General features: G+C 45.5%; 1 protein-coding gene across 14 annotated transcripts in view; it reads left to right on the top strand.

The window, feature by feature from the left end:
* Positions 1 to 17,556, top strand: part of itpr1b (inositol 1,4,5-trisphosphate receptor, type 1b) — a 131,209-nt gene that overhangs the window by 25,044 nt on the left and 88,609 nt on the right. For 11 of the 14 annotated variants that reach the window (XR_006009699.1, XM_041979626.1, XM_041979625.1 and 8 more), the window contains exons 7-33: positions 348 to 446; positions 546 to 629; positions 756 to 902; positions 1,019 to 1,123; positions 1,257 to 1,301; positions 1,416 to 1,445; positions 2,477 to 2,631; positions 8,298 to 8,397; positions 8,470 to 8,630; positions 8,774 to 8,915; positions 8,989 to 9,147; positions 9,227 to 9,399; positions 9,658 to 9,777; positions 10,147 to 10,338; positions 10,550 to 10,801; positions 11,374 to 11,515; positions 11,589 to 11,742; positions 11,848 to 12,041; positions 12,266 to 12,404; positions 12,494 to 12,548; positions 12,641 to 12,806; positions 12,901 to 13,068; positions 13,189 to 13,260; positions 13,336 to 13,473; positions 13,605 to 13,730; positions 13,814 to 14,014; positions 15,252 to 15,503. Coding sequence is in view for 13 of the 14 variants with exons in the window: in XM_041979626.1 (XP_041835560.1) it covers positions 348 to 446; positions 546 to 629; positions 756 to 902; positions 1,019 to 1,123; positions 1,257 to 1,301; positions 1,416 to 1,445; positions 2,477 to 2,631; positions 8,298 to 8,397; positions 8,470 to 8,630; positions 8,774 to 8,915; positions 8,989 to 9,147; positions 9,227 to 9,399; positions 9,658 to 9,777; positions 10,147 to 10,338; positions 10,550 to 10,801; positions 11,374 to 11,515; positions 11,589 to 11,742; positions 11,848 to 12,041; positions 12,266 to 12,404; positions 12,494 to 12,548; positions 12,641 to 12,806; positions 12,901 to 13,068; positions 13,189 to 13,260; positions 13,336 to 13,473; positions 13,605 to 13,730; positions 13,814 to 14,014; positions 15,252 to 15,503 (3,771 nt within the window). In the remaining variant the exon portion in view is untranslated. The remainder of the gene's footprint in view (positions 1 to 347; positions 447 to 545; positions 630 to 755; positions 903 to 1,018; positions 1,124 to 1,256; positions 1,302 to 1,415; positions 1,446 to 2,476; positions 2,632 to 8,297; positions 8,398 to 8,469; positions 8,631 to 8,773; positions 8,916 to 8,988; positions 9,148 to 9,226; positions 9,400 to 9,657; positions 9,778 to 10,146; positions 10,339 to 10,549; positions 10,802 to 11,373; positions 11,516 to 11,588; positions 11,743 to 11,847; positions 12,042 to 12,265; positions 12,405 to 12,493; positions 12,549 to 12,640; positions 12,807 to 12,900; positions 13,069 to 13,188; positions 13,261 to 13,335; positions 13,474 to 13,604; positions 13,731 to 13,813; positions 14,015 to 15,251; positions 15,504 to 17,556) is intronic. The other 3 variants (XM_041979620.1, XM_041979631.1, XM_041979628.1) reach the window with 3 other exon arrangements.

Below are 17,556 nucleotides of genomic sequence, written 5' to 3'. Positions count from 1 at the left end.
CTGTCCTCTGCTCAGTAAGATGAGACCTTGTTCCCTGCATGGAAGTTGAAACAGCTGAGTTTAGATCATGTTGTAAACAGAAGTCAAAATAAATCACTGACCAAAAATCTTGTTTGATTCAAAATTCTTTGATTGATGGTTTCTGCGTGCCAGGCGAAGGGCTGCAGCTTCATGCAGACTGGTTGTCTCTGGCTCCCCCTAGTGGTTACCACTGAAAATGGCATCTATGGAAACCAAATTCTCTGCAGTTTTCTCCAGTGTTGGAACGTCCCATACTATAAACATGTTTAAAGTTTTTCTGCTTTAAAAGCAAACCCAGCCAGTAAGCTGACTCTGTGCTCCTGCAGGTGGTGATTGGAGATAAAGTAGTCCTTAACCCTGTGAATGCAGGGCAGCCTCTTCATGCCAGCAGCCACCAGCTGGTTGACAACCCCGGCTGCAACGAGGTACAGACCTTTCTATTTCTATTTTATTTTATTAGATGTTTTCTGGCATTGTGGTAGAAAATGAAGACCTTAAAGAATCCAGATTAAACGTGTTTCCAGGTTAATTCTGTGAATTGCAACACGAGTTGGAAAGTTGTCCTTTTCATGAAATGGAGTGACAACAAGGAAACGATCCTCAAGGGGGTGGGTACCCTTACGTTTCAATTCCATTAAATTGCAAAACAGCCATTTCTTGTGTACGACAGTAAAACAGTGACCTGTGAAACGCCTTTTCGTGCTCGCACGTGTTGCTTTTGTACGCGCTTGCAGGGCGATGTGGTGCGGTTGTTCCATGCAGAGCAGGAAAAGTTTCTCACATGTGACGACCACAGGAAGAAGCAGTATGTTTTTCTACGAACGACCGGCCGGCAGTCCGCCACTTCAGCTACCAGCAGCAAAGCACTGTGGGAAGTGGAGGTTTGTGCAACGTGTTCTGTTCTTGTCTATTTACTGGATAAATTGAACAGCTTTAGCCTTCTGATGCCCGCTGCAGCTGAACTGTTGTAACTTCTCGTGTCTGCTGTGATGACCAGGTGGTGCACCATGATCCGTGCAGAGGAGGTGCAGGCTACTGGAACAGCCTGTTCAGGTTTAAACATTTGGCCACAGGTTGTTATTTGGCTGCTGAGGTGGGTGAGGTGTGTGTCACTGACTTTACTTTATGTGCCCATTCATAGTGTAATCAACTATCAGTATGTTGCATAGACGGATGGAAATGCTGGATTGCAGATGGTAGTCCTGAGGATGATGTTTGATGTTTGATGTTTTCAGGTGAATCCAGACTTTGAGGAGGAAAATGCTGAACAGAGGTCCTCTGTAAGTAAACATGAGCTCTTCCCTTGGGAGTGCTTTGCAGCATGATACTGGACTGCCCTCTGCTATTGATCTTATCTAACAAAATCTATTCTGGGTCTCTGCTTCCTGCTGCAGGTGGTGGACTTTACACCCTTTAATTTCCAGGTACTGTCTTATATTCTTTACTGCCCCAGCTGTTATTCTGTCCCTGGTCTGGGTCACGCAATTGTTGCTGCTTTGTTGGCCACTTCCTGCCTCAGTGCTCAGTAAATCTCTTAATGTCGGAGGTGTGTAGTTTAGTAGCACCAGATTACCACAGGGTGTCGCCCTGCTGCTGATGTACATATGAAAGGAAATCTGGTCTTATTCATGACTTTAATGAGGATGTTTTTAGTGACGTGCAGGTGGAAGAAAAGACGAGAAAAACTTTGTTGTCTGTCACCGGTGACAGAAACTTCTCTTCAGCAGGCTCCAGATCAAAACACATAAAGCATAAAAACACGAATACCATTCAGAGCTGATGGCAGCGAGGATGAAAGATTTTTTATTCTTTTCTCCGGGATCGTGGGACTTTGTAGTGGCGATCTGATGGTTGAAGTTGGGGTGTGTGGGGTTCCTGTGTGATGGCTATGGCTGTCCTGGTAACTGCCTAAGTATAGGTCTGTGAGTGAGGTTTGGGGGGATCTGATACATTTTTGGCCAGTTTTATAATCTGGGAGAGTTTGTTTTATCTTTAGTGGTGAGTGAGTTGGACCAGGATGCCATGATGAAGGTTATTATGGTTTCTACGAGTGTAGATTAAAGCCGGAGTGAAAGACCTGAGCTTCCTCAGCAGGAAATGCTGCTGAACCTTCTTGTAGAGCGAGGTGACATGTGTGTTGGAGCTCAAGCCCAGGTCGATTTCAGTCCTTAGAAACCTGAAAGACTCCACCTGCTCCACCTGCTCACCGTTAATGGTGCGGGGCTTAAAAAGGGGGGACTGCTGTGAGTCCACAGTTGCTCCGCATCCACAGTAACAGCTCCAAGGTGTTGTGGTGTGCAGCACATGGGAGCTTCCCTGTAGGAACTAGTGTGTCGACTGTCTGATGGAAGTCAGACTGTGTGTTTGTGCAAGTGAAAACTCGCTTTCGTCTGTGCCTTGTTATGGTTAAAAATGTTGTCATATTTTATACTGACTGCATGTTTTATTCCTCCAGCTGGATGGAGATAATGAAGCTCTACGAGGCCGTCTTCGGACCCCACAGGAGAAAATCATGTACACACTGGTGCCTGTTCCTGATGGTATGGACATCTCATCCATCTTTGAGCTGGACCCCACCACTCTGAGAGGCGGGGACTCCATGGTGCCCAGGTGAGACGACGGGAGGGATGGGTGGGTGGATGGATGGATGGAGGGATGGGTGGGTGGATGGGTAGATGGACGGATGGGTGGATGGATGGGTGAATGGAGGGATGGGTGGGTAGATGGATGGGTGGGTGGATGGATGGATGGATGGGTGGGTGGATGGGTAGATGGATAGATGGATGGATGGAGGGATGGGTGGGTGGATGGGTAGATGGATAGGTGGATGGATGGATGGATGGGTGGGTGGATGGATGGATGGATGGATGGGTGGGTGGATGGGTAGATGGATAGATGGATGGATGGAGGGATGGGTGGGTGGATGGGTAGATGGATAGGTGGATGGATGGATGGGTGGGTGGATGGATGGATGGATGGATGGATGGATGGGTGGATGGATGGATGGATGGATGGGTGGATGGATGGATGGATGGATGGATCGAGGGATGGATGGATGGAGGGATGGGTGGGTGGATGGGTAGATGGATAGGTGGGTGGATGGATGGATGGGTGGATGGATGGATGGAGGGATGGGTGGATGGATGGATCGAGGGATGGATGGATGGAGGGATGGGTGGGTGGATGGGTAGATGGATAGGTGGGTGGGTGGATGGATGGATGGATGGATGGATGGATGGAGGGATGGGTGGGTGGATGGGTAGATGGATAGGTGGATGGATGGATGGATGGGTGGATGGATGGATGGATGGATGGATCGAGGGATGGATGGATGGAGGGATGGGTGGGTGGATGGGAGGATTATTTGCTTTAATAAATGCTTGCCATAAACATTTTTTTCCTAACCAACAAAGGACCAGGCTGAAGCCGAGGCTTGTTTTGACGTATCCTGAACGATCCACAAACCAGAATATCAGCAACACAAAGATAAAAAGAAACAAACTTAACACGACTTACTAGAAATTCTTCACGTCAGCAAAATGGTTTATTAATTATTTGTTCTTTCAGTGTTTTTTTTAAACTCAGATCTTCACAATTTCAGTCCATCCCATAATATAACTCCCAAATAAGAAACACATCTGTATTTAACATGAACATTTAACACTCTTAAATGATCATTTTTCTCTTCATTTAAAAAATTTGTTGAATACAGATCGGAAGACTTTCATTCTTCACTAGAAATAGTATTTCTCATGTTTTTAAGTATCTAGTATTCAGGAATTTTAAGGTGCAAGACTATAAATTTATTAGTTGCTTCACAATAGGAAGCATTATTTTTTATTCTAATAGCTCTTTTTGTTTGTATTTCGCCAAGCGTTATAAGTGAGAAATACAATATATGCAGACATTTCTAATAAAAAAAAATCAGTTGTTTTGTAAATAATACCAATAGTTTTAAGCAATTTCTGTTTTATATTTTCTATATGTGACTGAATTTATTATCTAAAATTGCTCCTAAGAATTTAGTTTATTGTTCTATTTGAATTTTGACTCCATTCAGGACTAACTGAATTTTTCAATTTGCTGTAACACCACCAAACACCAACATTCTTTTAACCCGATCAACTCCGTTTCTACTGCCAACAATTCATTCATGTCTGGTCCTGACTAAATAAATTTGTATCATGTAATAAATGTAAACTTATTGAAAACTCTACCAATATCAGTCAAGTATAAATTACTTAAATCCCAACACCAAACCCTGTGGAACACCACGAGTTACTTTTCTAAAATGTGACACGGTATTATTAAATCTAACAACCTGCTATTTAAATAACTTCTTATCTAATTTAGTGAAACACCTCTTGTGCCATTTCTGCAGAAGTAATGAAAATTAATGGTGTCAGACGCTTTATGTGTATTTTCTTTTTTTATATTAGTGTACATACAAACCCAACCTCACATTCATTCACACCTATAACAGAGTGCATGTTGCTAAGGTCACATCACTGCTGCAGATTAACATCAGTGGAAACCTGTGGAAAGAATAATGATGTGAATGTAAAATCAAAATGAGTACGGAAATGACACATTGGCCAATAAAAAGACCACAGTGATGTCAAGACTGCAGCAGCTTGGTGTCAGTAGCTGTTTGACTGGTGATGTGTTCAGGGGGAATTTTTAACTTCAGTTCAAAGGAAGCTTCTGAGGTAGTTTGTGTGTTTGACTTGACAGTTCTGGACAAGGAGCAGTTTTGTTATGTGTTGTTTATCTGTGTCACCAGCTGCTTGTTCCACTCACCTCGTCACTGTTTATTAAAACAAAAACAGTTGCCAGGTCTTTTTTTACTGTAGTCATCATGTCCAACTTCATTTTCATTTAGTGAAGAACTCGTTCACACGTGCATGTGTGTGTTTGTTTCTGCTCGTTGGTCATTTGCAGATCGTATAATAACTTTCCAGCAGATCTGGGAAAGTACCAGTTTGGCCTGAAACAGGAAGAGAATCAGTCATGGATGGTGGGCAGAAGAGGGAAAACTCCCGGTTTCAAGATGTCATAAAGAGCATCGGGGTGTGTTTTAAGCTAAAACCTAAACCAGATGTGGTGTAAACACAGAGCATCTTTTCTCTGGACTTAAAATTCTACACGAAAGAAGCTGACTTATCGATTCATTGCATCAGTTTGTGAGAAACCATCGTACCATTGATGCTTTAGCTTGGTTCGTTACTCCTGATCAGTGTTTTATAAGAGTGAATACGTATTTCTGCAGCTACAGTGGTCTCATTGTTCTTGTCATCAGCATCTGATAAGAGTAGAGAGACTCTAACTTGTATAAAAGCCTCTACTGTGTCACATCGCCAGGTGCATGCATGCATGATCTGGACTCCTTCGATCACGTAATACACCAACCTGAAATAACCCTGTCCCTCACACTTTATCTGAGGGGCTAATTAATGCCCGAGAGAGCTGGTACACAGGGATAAGCCTGTTAGTCTCAGTGGGTGGTTACATAACGCATGCCATGAACCTGGTTACGATCTGTGGACGGACAACACATGCTTTCAGTAGTCACTCCCACATGTGGAGTGGGCTGAAAGGCGTTTGAAGACCATCTCAGCTCAGACTTGCATGTAAGAGATTATTTTCTTTAACTAATCGATGCCACTGCTGACTAATCTATAATCATGTCTCATAAGCAGCTTGTTCCTAGTCGTTCTCTTACATTTACCTTCAGCTGTTACTTCTTTGTTGCAGCAATACCAACACAGTGATAAAGAGTGATTTATTTATTAGCTGCACCTTTACAATAAAAACACACGGCGCGGCTGCTCTGAATCGTCTTTCTTTGGGCTTTTCTCGTTTATTTATTTATTTGGTTTCTTTGCTGCAGGAAGGATTTCTGCTTGTATTTCTTTCATCAAATATGAATCCCCCGCTTGTTTCCATGTGGCAGCAGATAACTGAGCTTCTCAGAGTCCACATGATGCCTGGAATAACGGCTGAAAGAGGAGATGTCCAATATGTCTGAGAGCCAGAAAGACGGAACCGTAAACCACTTATTGCAGTGATGGCTAAAAGGAAGGTGAGACCGGGTCGTCCTCTTCATCGGGTCCGCCCTCTAGTGCCGGGTCGTCCTCTTCATCGGGTCCGCCCTCTAGTACCGGGTCGTCCTCTTCATCGGGTCCGCCCTCTAGTACCGGGTCGTCCTCTTCATCGGGACCGCCCTCTAGTACCGGGTCGTCCTCTTCATCGGGTCCACCTTCTAGTACCGGGTCGTCCTCTTCATCGGGTCCGCCCTCTAGTACCGGGTCGTCCTCTTCATCGGGTCCGCCTTCTAGTACCGGGTCGTCCTCTTCATCGGGTCCGCCCTCTAGTACCGGGTCGTCCTCTTCATCGGGTCCGCCCTCTAGTACCGGGTCGTCCTCTTCATCGGGTCCGCCCTCTAGTACCGGGTCGTCCTCTTCATCGGGTCCGCCCTCTAGTACCGGGTCGTCCTCTTCATCGGGACCGCCCTCTAGTATCGGGTCGTCCTCTTCATCAGGTCCACCTTCTAGTACCGGGTCGTCCTCTTCATCAGGACCACCTTCTAGTACCGGGTCGTCCTCTTCATCAGGTCTATCTTCTAGTACCGGGTCGTCCTCTTCATCAGGTCCGCCTTCTAGTACCGGGTCGTCCTCTTCATCAGGTCTATCTTCTAGTACCGGGTCGTCCTCTTCATCGGGACCACCTTCTAGTGCCGGGTCGTCCTCTTCATCGGGTCCGCCCTCTAGTACCGGGTCGTCCTCTTCATCAGGACCGCCTTCTAGTACCGGGTCGTCCTCTTCATCAGGACCGCCTTCTAGTACCGGGTCGTCCTCTTCATCAGGACCGCCTTCTAGTACCGGGTCGTCCTCTTCATCAGGACCGCCTTCTAGTACCGGGTCGTCCTCTTCATCAGGACCGCCTTCTAGTACCGGGTCGTCCTCTTCATCAGGACCGCCTTCTAGTACCGGGTCGTCCTCTTCATCAGGACCGCCTTCTAGTACCGGGTCGTCCTCTTCATCAGGTCCATCTTCTAGTATCGGGTCGTCCTCTTCATCAGGACCGCCTTCTAGTACCGGGTCGTCCTCTTCATCAGGACCGCCTTCTAGTACCGGGTCGTCCTCTTCATCAGGACCGCCTTCTAGTACCGGGTCGTCCTCTTCATCAGGACCGCCTTCTAGTACCGGGTCGTCCTCTTCATCAGGTCCATCTTCTAGTATCGGGTCGTCCTCTTCATCAGGACCGCCTTCTAGTACCGGGTCGTCCTCTTCATCAGGACCGCCTTCTAGTACCGGGTCGGACCTTTTTAATCCTGGTCTGATAGATGAAGCAGGTGGAGGAAACCTTCCTCAGAGGTTTTCTCCATATTGACATGACAGCATCACACAGTTGCTGCAGGTTTGTCGGCTGCATCCATGTAGAGCTGAAATGGAGACTCATCAGACCAGCAACGTTTCTCCATCTTCTATTGTCCAGTGTTGGTGAGTGTGTGTGAATTGTAGCCTCAGTTTCCTGTTCTTAGCTGGCAGGAGGCACCCGGTGTGTCTTCTGCTGCATCCTGGTCCAGACAACTGCTGCTCTGGATGTTTTCTCTTCTTCAGACCATCTCTGGAAACCGTGGAGGTGGTTGTGGGTGGAAATCCCAGAAAATACTCAGACCAGCAACCATGCCACGTTCAAAGTCTCTTAAATCCTCTTTCTTCCTCATTCTGATGCTCAGTTTGAACTCCAGCAGGTCGTCTTCACCACGTCTACATGACTACTTGCTGCCGTGTGATTGGCTGGTTGGATATTTGTGTTAACAAGCTGTTGAACATGGCTCTAGAGGGAAACTTTTGGTCTTGGGTTCAGAGGAGCCTTCTACAATGTGGAGCCTACATTGAGTAAACACTCTTCTTGACCCTGTAAACTCTCCTTAGATCTGATTTGTCAGTATGACCTTGCAGATGTTGCAACTGATCATGAAGTCTCCTAATAATGACGCCAAAACATGGCAGGTTTATTGAAAAAGCAAGACAGGACAATGTGGAGTCATTGGTCTCAGTTTTTTTTCAGAAAGCTACAACAAGCTGAGAGCGCCTTTACTCCGAGAAGGACGCACTGATTAGATTTTAGAGGCTGTTGACGGTGATTCAGGGTCATACAGAACTCAAGCAGTCTTCATTATACACTATGATGCACTGACCTTTGACACATTTACTATTCTATGTAGTTTGATTAGCTGCTTCTATACTTTTCCGTCCTCTGAACTCCAGGAGCTCGTATGTCAGGCTGAGACACCTGTGCACCAACACATGGGTTCATAGCACCAACAACCCCATTGACAAAGAAGAGGAGAAGCCGGTTATGCTGCAGGTGAGTGCATGTGACCAAGTTTAATATGGTTGAGGTTATTTTAGTGGTTACAGTGAACATATTTTTTCCCAGATTGGAACATCTGCCGTTAAAGAAGACAAGGAGGCCTTCGCCATCGTCCCGGTGCCACCAGCAGAAGTGCGTGATTTAGACTTTGCTAATGATGCTAGTAAAGTGTTAGCATCCATTGCTGGCAAACTGGAAAAGGGTACCATCACACAAAATGAAAGGAGGTATGCTTGGAAACATCTCCTGATTATCCATATTATTAGGCTTTATGTATAAATGAATGACTAGATGTAAATATATATTCCATAAATACGGGATATTTAGCTGATATACTGACCAAGTCTGCTTTTTTACTCTTGTGACCAAGGTTTGTGACCAAGCTTCTGGAAGATTTAGTTTTCTTTGTGGTAGACATCCCTAACAGCGGGCAGGATGTTTTGGAGATCATGGTTAACAAACCCAACAGAGAAAGACAGAAACTGATGAGAGAGCAGAATATCCTGAAACAGGTTGGCCTCACACTCCGTAGTTTAACAAAACACTCAGCTGATTTGTTTCTGAAACTTTCTGTGGCCTTTGCAGATTTTCAAACTTCTGCAAGCACCTTTCACAGACAGCGGCGACGGTCCGATGCTGCGGCTGGAGGAGCTCGGAGATCAGCGCCACGCCCCTTTTAGGCACATCTGCAGGCTTTGCTACAGAGTTCTCCGCCATTCTCAGCAGGATTACAGGAAGAACCAGGTGGGGTGCACACTACAGCTCCGCTCGGGTTGTTGACCATGCTGCTTCAACAGTTATCCCTCTTTCCTCTTTTTCCCAGGAATATATAGCCAAGCAGTTTCGCTTCATGCAGAAGCAGATAGGATACGATGTGTTGGCGGAGGACACAATAACGGCTCTTCTGCACAACAACAGGAAGCTGCTGGAAAAACACATCACTGCTGCGGAGATAGACACCTTTGTAACTCTAGTGAGGAAGAACCGGGAGCCGAGGTGAGCAGCGCAGATGGAGGCAGTTTAGTCCGATTCGTTTGTGTCAATCTGTAGAAGTTCATATCTGTGAAGAAGCCGTGGATCATTTCCTCACATTTGTTTTTAAACGTGTTAATTGGATATGAGACTGTTAATGCAGAGGTTTGTTGAAAAGAGCTCATCATAGCACTGATGGTGATGGAGCAGGGGGAGCAGTCGTTACTGTTACACCTTTTTTTTTTATGTGGAAAAGTCTGATTTGTTGTGGTCTGTATGCAGGTTTCTGGACTACCTGTCAGATCTGTGTGTGTCCATGAATAAATCCATACCTGTGACCCAGGAGCTCATCTGTAATGCAGTGCTGGACTCCAGCAATGCCGACATCCTCATTGAAACCAAGTAAGCGTCAGATGTGAAGCTCATGTGAGCACTAAAGCTTGTTGGATCCTCCACGAGAAGCGAGAACTTTGTTCTTGTTCTCGAGGCCGAGAAACAAAAAAACATTGTTTTAACCCGGTTAACTTATTTAGTCCGTGGTGGGGCGGGTTGTGCACATGGTGGTCCGTGTCTTTATTTACCACATGTGTTGTAAACAGTTTCCTACTTTCTCACCACCTCTATCAGCTGTTTTCCTGGTAGAGGTGGTTATCCGTTCAGCCTCGCACTAGCAGAAATGTGGAAGTGACAACTTCCGGCTTCATGCTTTTCCGCATCAACCTCACGGAGGATGAACCGGGCTTAGGAACTAATTTCTATGCTGTCCGGCAGGTTGGTCCTGTCAAGGTTTGAGATTGAGGTGATGACAAACGGGGAGGCCCCGGTAGAGGCGGAAGATGAAGAGGAGGTGTGGTTATTCTGGAAAGACAACTGCAAGGAGGTGCGGAGCAAGAGCGTCCGGGAGTTGGCACAGGATGCAAAGGAGGGCCAGAAAGAGGACCAAGACGTGGTCAGCTACTACAGGTGAGATGTACTGATTCTACACATACTAGAGCTTATATGTTTGCACTGTTGGGATCGACCGGTCAGTATTCATCTATGAAGTTGAACAATGTCGTCACACCAAAATGGCCGCATCATTTTCAAATATATTTGGGATTTCTTTCGTTCAAACACAGCTCATAGATGAGATGCAATGACTACAGATGATTAATTATTCTAAATGTCCTTGCAGGTGCCAGCTGAATCTCTTTGCCCGGATGTGTCTGGACCGTCAGTACCTTGCCATCAACAAGATCTCTGGTCAGCTGGACGTGGATTTGATCCTGCGCTGCATGTCTGACGAGGACTTGCCCTTTGACCTACGAGCATCTTTCTGCCGTTTGATGCTGCACATGCACGTGGACCGTGACCCTCAGGAGCAGGTCACACCTGTCAAGTACGCCCGTCTGTGGTCGGAAATTCCCTCCAAAATCGCTATAGATGAGTAAGTTCATGTGGTGGAAACATGTCATTGATGCCGGGCACGTTAACGCGTTTGCATTTCTCCATACTCATACACAGCGCACACACTCACACACACCTGTATTCACGTCTTCATTCCCACATAAAGCTATGCAGACATATTAATTATAAGGTTTACTATTTTCTCTGTATCCCACTTTGTAAACAACATTTCTTTAAATTTGTTCTTAACCTGGATGATGTTTGGATCTTGTTTGTTTCCTGAAGATTATTCCTAATTTTAATCCAGATACTGTCGTTCTCACTCTTGAAGACTCTGGCCAGGTCATGTTTGTAAATGAGAACTGGTTCTCAAACATTTTTTTTACCTGGTTAAATAAAGGTTAAAATCTTCAGATTTAATTTTCTTTTAAATTTTAAAAAGTTTTTGTCATCCCATCTCTGATCAAATGTCACTCTATCTCCTTCAGCATTACGCGACTTTTGAGTTGATTATTTCAGTTTGTGTGTAATAATGGGATAAATTGGGATTAAAAATGTTGTTTGTTGCCCATCACTGCTACTCTCTGATGGGACTGTCTTCCATCTTTGCAGCTACGACAGTGATGGAACCACCCGAGACGAGATCAAGGAGCGCTTCTGCCTCACCATGGATTTTGTGGAGAACTACCTGCGAGAGGTGGTGTCACAGAACGTCCCCTTCTCTGACAAGGAGAAAAACAAGCTCACCTTTGAGGTAATGCTTCTACGAGCGCTGAAAGACCAGATGAGAACCTGCTTATCTAAGTCATGGGTTCTTTTGTTTGTAGGTAGTGAACCTAGCCAGGAACCTGATCTACTTCGGTTTCTATAACTTCAGTGACCTGCTGCGCCTCACAAAGATCCTACTAAACATTTTAGACTGTGTGCACATCAGCACCGTTTACCCCATTAACAAGATCGAGAAGGGGGATGAGAACAAAGGTAAAAACCGAGTTATTTAGATTCAATCAACTGATCTCTTGCTGGAACAATAAGAGCATGAAATGTCTGAATGTTACTCAGGCTTTGTCTCTCCATGTGCTGCAGCTGGCAGTAATGTAATGAAGTCGATTCATGGAGTTGGGGAGCTGATGACACAGGTGGTGCTGCGAGGAGGCGGTTTGCTGCCTACCACGCCAACTCATCAGCCTGAGGGCGATGTGGTGAAAACACAGACTGAACCAGAGAGAGAAGACATCATGGTCATGGACACAAAGCTGAAAATCATTGAGATTCTGCAGGTATGAATTAATTCAGGTATCCTCAAAGCCCGGCACACCTCATATTATATTATATTATATTATATTATATTATATTATATTATATTATATTATATTATATTATATTATATTATATTATATTATATTGTGTTATATTGTGTTATATTGTGTTATATTGTGTTATATTATATTGTGTTATATTGTGTTATATTGTATTATGTAAAATCTTTTATCCTCTCCTGTAGTTCATTTTGAATGTGCGGCTGGACTACAGGATATCCTGCCTGCTCTGTATTTTTAAACGTGAGTTTGATGAAAACAACCCACAAGGAGAAAACCCAGCCAATCAGAATGGAACAAACAACATCACAGGTCAGATGCCAGGTATGAGACCAGTAACAAATTATAACCAAATACACTGCACATGCTTGTTAAATGCAAGTATTCTATAAACATTTTTACATCTCCTGAAGGAAATTTTGACTTTGAGAACATTGAGGAGCAGGCCGAGGGGATCTTTGGAGGAAGGTTATTCACATTATTCTAGATTTTAAACCGATTGCTGCTGTAAACAAGTTAAAATGAGCTAATGTTGTTAATCTCCTATTTTTTATTTGAAGTGAGGAGAACACTCCACTAGACCTGGATGACCATGGTGGCCGCACTTTCTTAAGGGTCCTGCTGCACCTGACCATGCATGACTACCCGCCCCTCGTGTCTGGAGCGCTTCACCTGCTCTTCAGACACTTCAGCCAGAGACAGGAAGTCCTCATGGCCTTCAAGCAAGTAAGCCGTGCCACATTTCAAACCAGCCATGACTCTGGCTTTGTTCCCTTAGCTGGACTTTTTACATTTAGTTACTTTGGCGCTTCAATTTTAGGTCCAGCTGCTGGTGACCAGTCAGGATGTTGACAACTACAAGCAGATCAAGTCAGATCTGGACCAGCTGCGTTCTATAGTAGAGAAGTCTGAGCTGTGGGTTTACAAGAGGCAGGGAGAGGATGGGATGGATGGGGAAGGACCCTCAGAGTCTGACAGCAAGAAGAAGGTACGTCTGGTGTAGCGTCACACAGTTCTTCTAAAAGGCTTTGAAACTGACTGCCTAGGATGAAATACTCATTTGCTACAAAACCATTGCAGTTATTTAGTGTTTTACATGTTTTTACAGGGAGAGTTGGTTGGTCCAGATAAGAAGAAGACAGAAAGCACCAGCAGTTACAACTACAGAGTGGTTAAAGAGGTAAACTTGACTGGATTTTGGTTTTAATTTTCAATTTATCAGCTTGTGATCTAAATCCCTCTTGGCTGTTCTCAGATCCTGGTGCGCCTCAGTAAGCTGTGTGTCCAGGAGGGAAGCTCAGGAAAGAAGAGCAAGAAACAGCAGCAGAGGCTGCTGAGGAACATGGGAGCTCACAGTGTGGTGCTGGAGCTCCTACAGATCCCCTATGAGAAGGTGCAACATGCAAACTAATAGTTAAAAAGAATGCAGAATAATACGGACGCTTTAAATATCTGCATTTGTTTTCCATATTTTCCATTTTATCATTTAATTTAAATATTGAGTAGGTTTATTGTCTTTATTAGGGAGAGGATGTTCAAATGCAGGAGATCATGAAACTGGCTCACGAGTTTCTGCAGAACTTCTGTGCAGGGAACCAACAGAACCAGGCTCTTCTTCACAAGCATATCAACTTATTCCTTAATCCAGGCGTGAGTGCTATGTTGGTCCAACAGTTCATTCTCTTTTTATGATAAATATTGTGGGAAAACCTTCCTTGTTTCTATTTCCACAGATCCTGGAGGCTGTCACCATGCAGCACATCTTCATGAATAATTTCCAGCTGTGCAGTGAGATCAACGAGCGTGTTGTTCAGCACTTCGTCCACTGTACTGAGACACATGGACGGCATGTCCAGTACCTTCGATTTCTGCAGACTATTGTTAAAGCTGAGAACAAGTTCATCAAAAAGTGTCAGGATATTGTCATGGCGGAGGTTTGTCCAATGACATTAAATCTTTGACGTGATCCATACCCAGTGTGTCTCCCAGTGTGGGAATGTGTTGTTTTCACATCACGACAGTGTTTCTCAAAGTACCGCCAGCCCGCAGGTTTCCCATGTTTTCCTCCTGATTCAGATAACGGACCTCCTCATCGAGCCTTTGCAAACCTGGTAATGAGTCGTTCATTTCAGCCAGGTGTGATAAATTGTGGAAACATCTAGAACTTGCTTGAGGGCCAGAAGTGAGAAACACTGCATTTTGTTTCCACGGTGGCATCACAGCAGGGTTTTGGTTTTTTGTAGCCACCATAATTTCTCTCACGTGTTTTGAGTTTCAAACTGAGGGTTTGTTTTGCATTTGCAGGTTGTACATTTAAATCAGATCAAATCAAACTTTATTTATATTGCACTTTTCATACAGAAGCAGCACAAAGTGCTTAAAATAATAAAAACAAGGTTTGCATATTGAAATGAAGAGAAAACCCACGCTTGGCTTGATGCTGCTGCGGGAGTCGATATCTCTGGCATCCGTCCACACTGGGAGCCACCGTGACCACAGAGTCTGCCACCAGGGGATCGGCCCAGATCCGGGCAAGCCGGGGTCCACAGTGCAGGACCCCCAGCCACCTGGACAAGAGCCATCCCCATGGCAACGGCCCTGCAGCCCATACTGGCATAGATCCCTGCATTGAGGATCCCCACGAGGAAAACAGTGGAGTTAAAAGTAGAAAATCAAATAAAGCTAAAAACAATAAAAAGAAATAAGAGCGACAAGTATGAAAGTTTAAAGGTGCCCTGGTTAAACAATAGAATTCTAAAATTCACAAAATGTGTGTTTTAAATAACTAAGTTCATGATTAAATAAAGTAAAATAATTCAGTTAAAAAACATCATGAAGGGTCTCTGCAGCCCTGAGGTTCTCTGGGAGGATGTTCCACAGACCAGGACCGTAGTGGTCAAACCTGGTTTTGCCATAAAAGGCTGGTACCAGAGGTCCTCGGGGTCCGTGAAGGCTCATCATGTAAAAGCAGGTCAGATAAATAAAAATGCCATGATGCCGTGTCTAAACTACTAAAAGACCTTAAAGTAAATCCTGAAACGCACGGGGAGTCGATGCAGCGAGTTAAACTGTAGATCTCGCTCCTTCCTCCCGTACAGCAGCGTTAACGTCAGAAGAAAGCAGTGAAACTCAGATCTGTTGTAACTAACAAAGCGCCCGTCTCCCATCCAGCTGGTGAACTCTGGTGAAGATGTCCTGGTCTTCTACAATGACCGAGCCTCCTTCCAGACCCTGGTCCAGATGATGCGCTCAGAGAGGGACCGCATGGATGAAAACAGCCCTCTGATGTATCACATCCACCTGGTGGAGCTGCTGGCCGTCTGCACCGAGGGCAAGAACGTCTACACGGAAATCAAGTGCAACTCCTTGTTACCCCTGGATGACATTGTGCGGGTTGTCACCCATGAAGACTGCATCCCTGAGGTATGAATAACTTGATCCATTTATGATTCAGACATATTTGGAGTGTTTGAGTGTTGAAACCTCAGATTTTACGGAGGAGGCAGCTGGACTTTGTTCTCAGGTCTGGTTGCTGGGAGATGCACCTGTTGTTAACTTACCTGGCCATCCTGTGATTTGTTGGGGTCACCTGTGGGTTGTTTATCCACGTGCCATCATGTGAGATGTTGTCACATGACTCGAGCTGCATTTGGTCCAGCTGTTTTTTTTAATTCACAATTTTAAGTTCTATCCAGTAAAGATGGTCAGGATGTTTCACATTAGAGGAGCTGGAAACAACTTCAAGTTAAAACATTTAGCTTTGGTCTCTAAGTGTTTGGACACTGGAACAAGCCTCGGCTGGGGGGAGCGGGTTCGAGCCAGGCCTCTCTGTGTGGAGTTAGCATGTTCTCTCCCGGTACTCTGGCTTCCTCCCGCTGCCCACAGACATGCATGTTAGGGTAACTGGTCACAAATGTGAGCGTGGTTATTTGTCTCTGTGATGGACTGTAGACCTGTCCAGGTGCACCCTGCCTCCAGCTGGATAGATGGACAGATAGACGGACAGATAGACGGACGGACGGACGGACGGACGGACGGACGGATGGACGGATGGATGGATAGATGGATGGATGGATGGACAGATGGATGGATGGATGGATGGACGAATGGATAGAAGGACGGATGGACGGACGGACGGACGGACGGACGGATGGATGGATGGATGGATGGATGGATGGATGGACGAATGGATAGAAGGATGGATGGACGGACGGACGGACGGATGGATGGATGGACGAATGGATAGAAGGATGGATGGATGGACAAATGGATAGAAGGATGGATGGATGGACAAATGGATAGAAGGATGGATGGACGGATGGATGGACAGACAGACGGATGGATGGATGGATAGACGGATGGATGGATGGATGGACGAATGGATAGAAGGATGGATGGATGGACGGATGGATGGACGGATGGATAGACGGATGGACGGATAGATGGATGGACGGACGGACGGACGGATGGATGGACGAATGGATAGAAGGATGGATGGACGGATGGATGGATGGACGAATGGATAGAAGGATGGATGGACGGATGGATGGATGGATAGACGGACGGACGGACGGATGGATGGATGGATGGACGGATAGATGGATGGATGGACGGACGGACGGCCGGATGGATGGACGAATGGATAGAAGGATGGATGGACGGATGGATGGATGGATGGATGGATAGATGGATGGACGGACGGACGGACGGACGGATGGATGGACGAATGGATAGAAGGATGGATGGACGGATGGATGGATGGATGGATAGACGGATGGACAGATGGATGGATGGATGGACGGACGGACGGATGGATGGATGGACGAATGGATAGAAGGATGGATGGACGGATGGATGGATGGATGGATGGATGGATGGATAGACGGATGGATGGATGGATGGATGGATGGATGGATGGACGAATGGACGGACGGATGGATGGATGGATAGACGGATGGACGGACAGACGGACGGATGGATGGATGGATGGACGGACGGATAGATGGAGGTTTTTAATATGTTCTCACCTATTTTTCAAGGGACCAAAGTGACCAAAGGTGGTTTCCTCATTAATCTGTCATCAGTCAAGCAGGTAAAAGGTCTGCAGCTGATTCCAGGTGTAGCTTTAGCGTTTGGAAGCTTTTGTTGTGAAACATGTGGTCAAAGGAGCTCTGATGCCAGTGAAACAGACCATCCTTAGAATGGAAACAAAGAAGAAATAATCCATCAGAAGATGAAAGCAGAAATGTTAGGAGTGGCCAAATCATCAGTTACCAACAGGTACCTTCTGGTACAAACAAAAAAAAGAGAATCCGTTGGTGAGCTTGGGAACTCTAAAAAGGCCCTGATGTCCACAGGATCCTCTCCATGGTGAAGAAAAATTCTTTCACAACATCCAGTAAGTAAAGAGCACAGCAGGAAGTCAGTGTATCTGTATCTGCAGCAAGTCTACCATAAAGAAAAGACTTCATGAGAA

The sequence above is a fragment of the Melanotaenia boesemani genome, chromosome 3 (genome assembly GCF_017639745.1).
Source record: "Melanotaenia boesemani isolate fMelBoe1 chromosome 3, fMelBoe1.pri, whole genome shotgun sequence".
NCBI classification, from domain to species: domain Eukaryota; kingdom Metazoa; phylum Chordata; class Actinopteri; order Atheriniformes; family Melanotaeniidae; genus Melanotaenia; species Melanotaenia boesemani.
The sequence above is the reverse complement of the archived record's forward strand: the minus strand, read 5'-3'. Positions and strand labels throughout refer to the sequence as shown.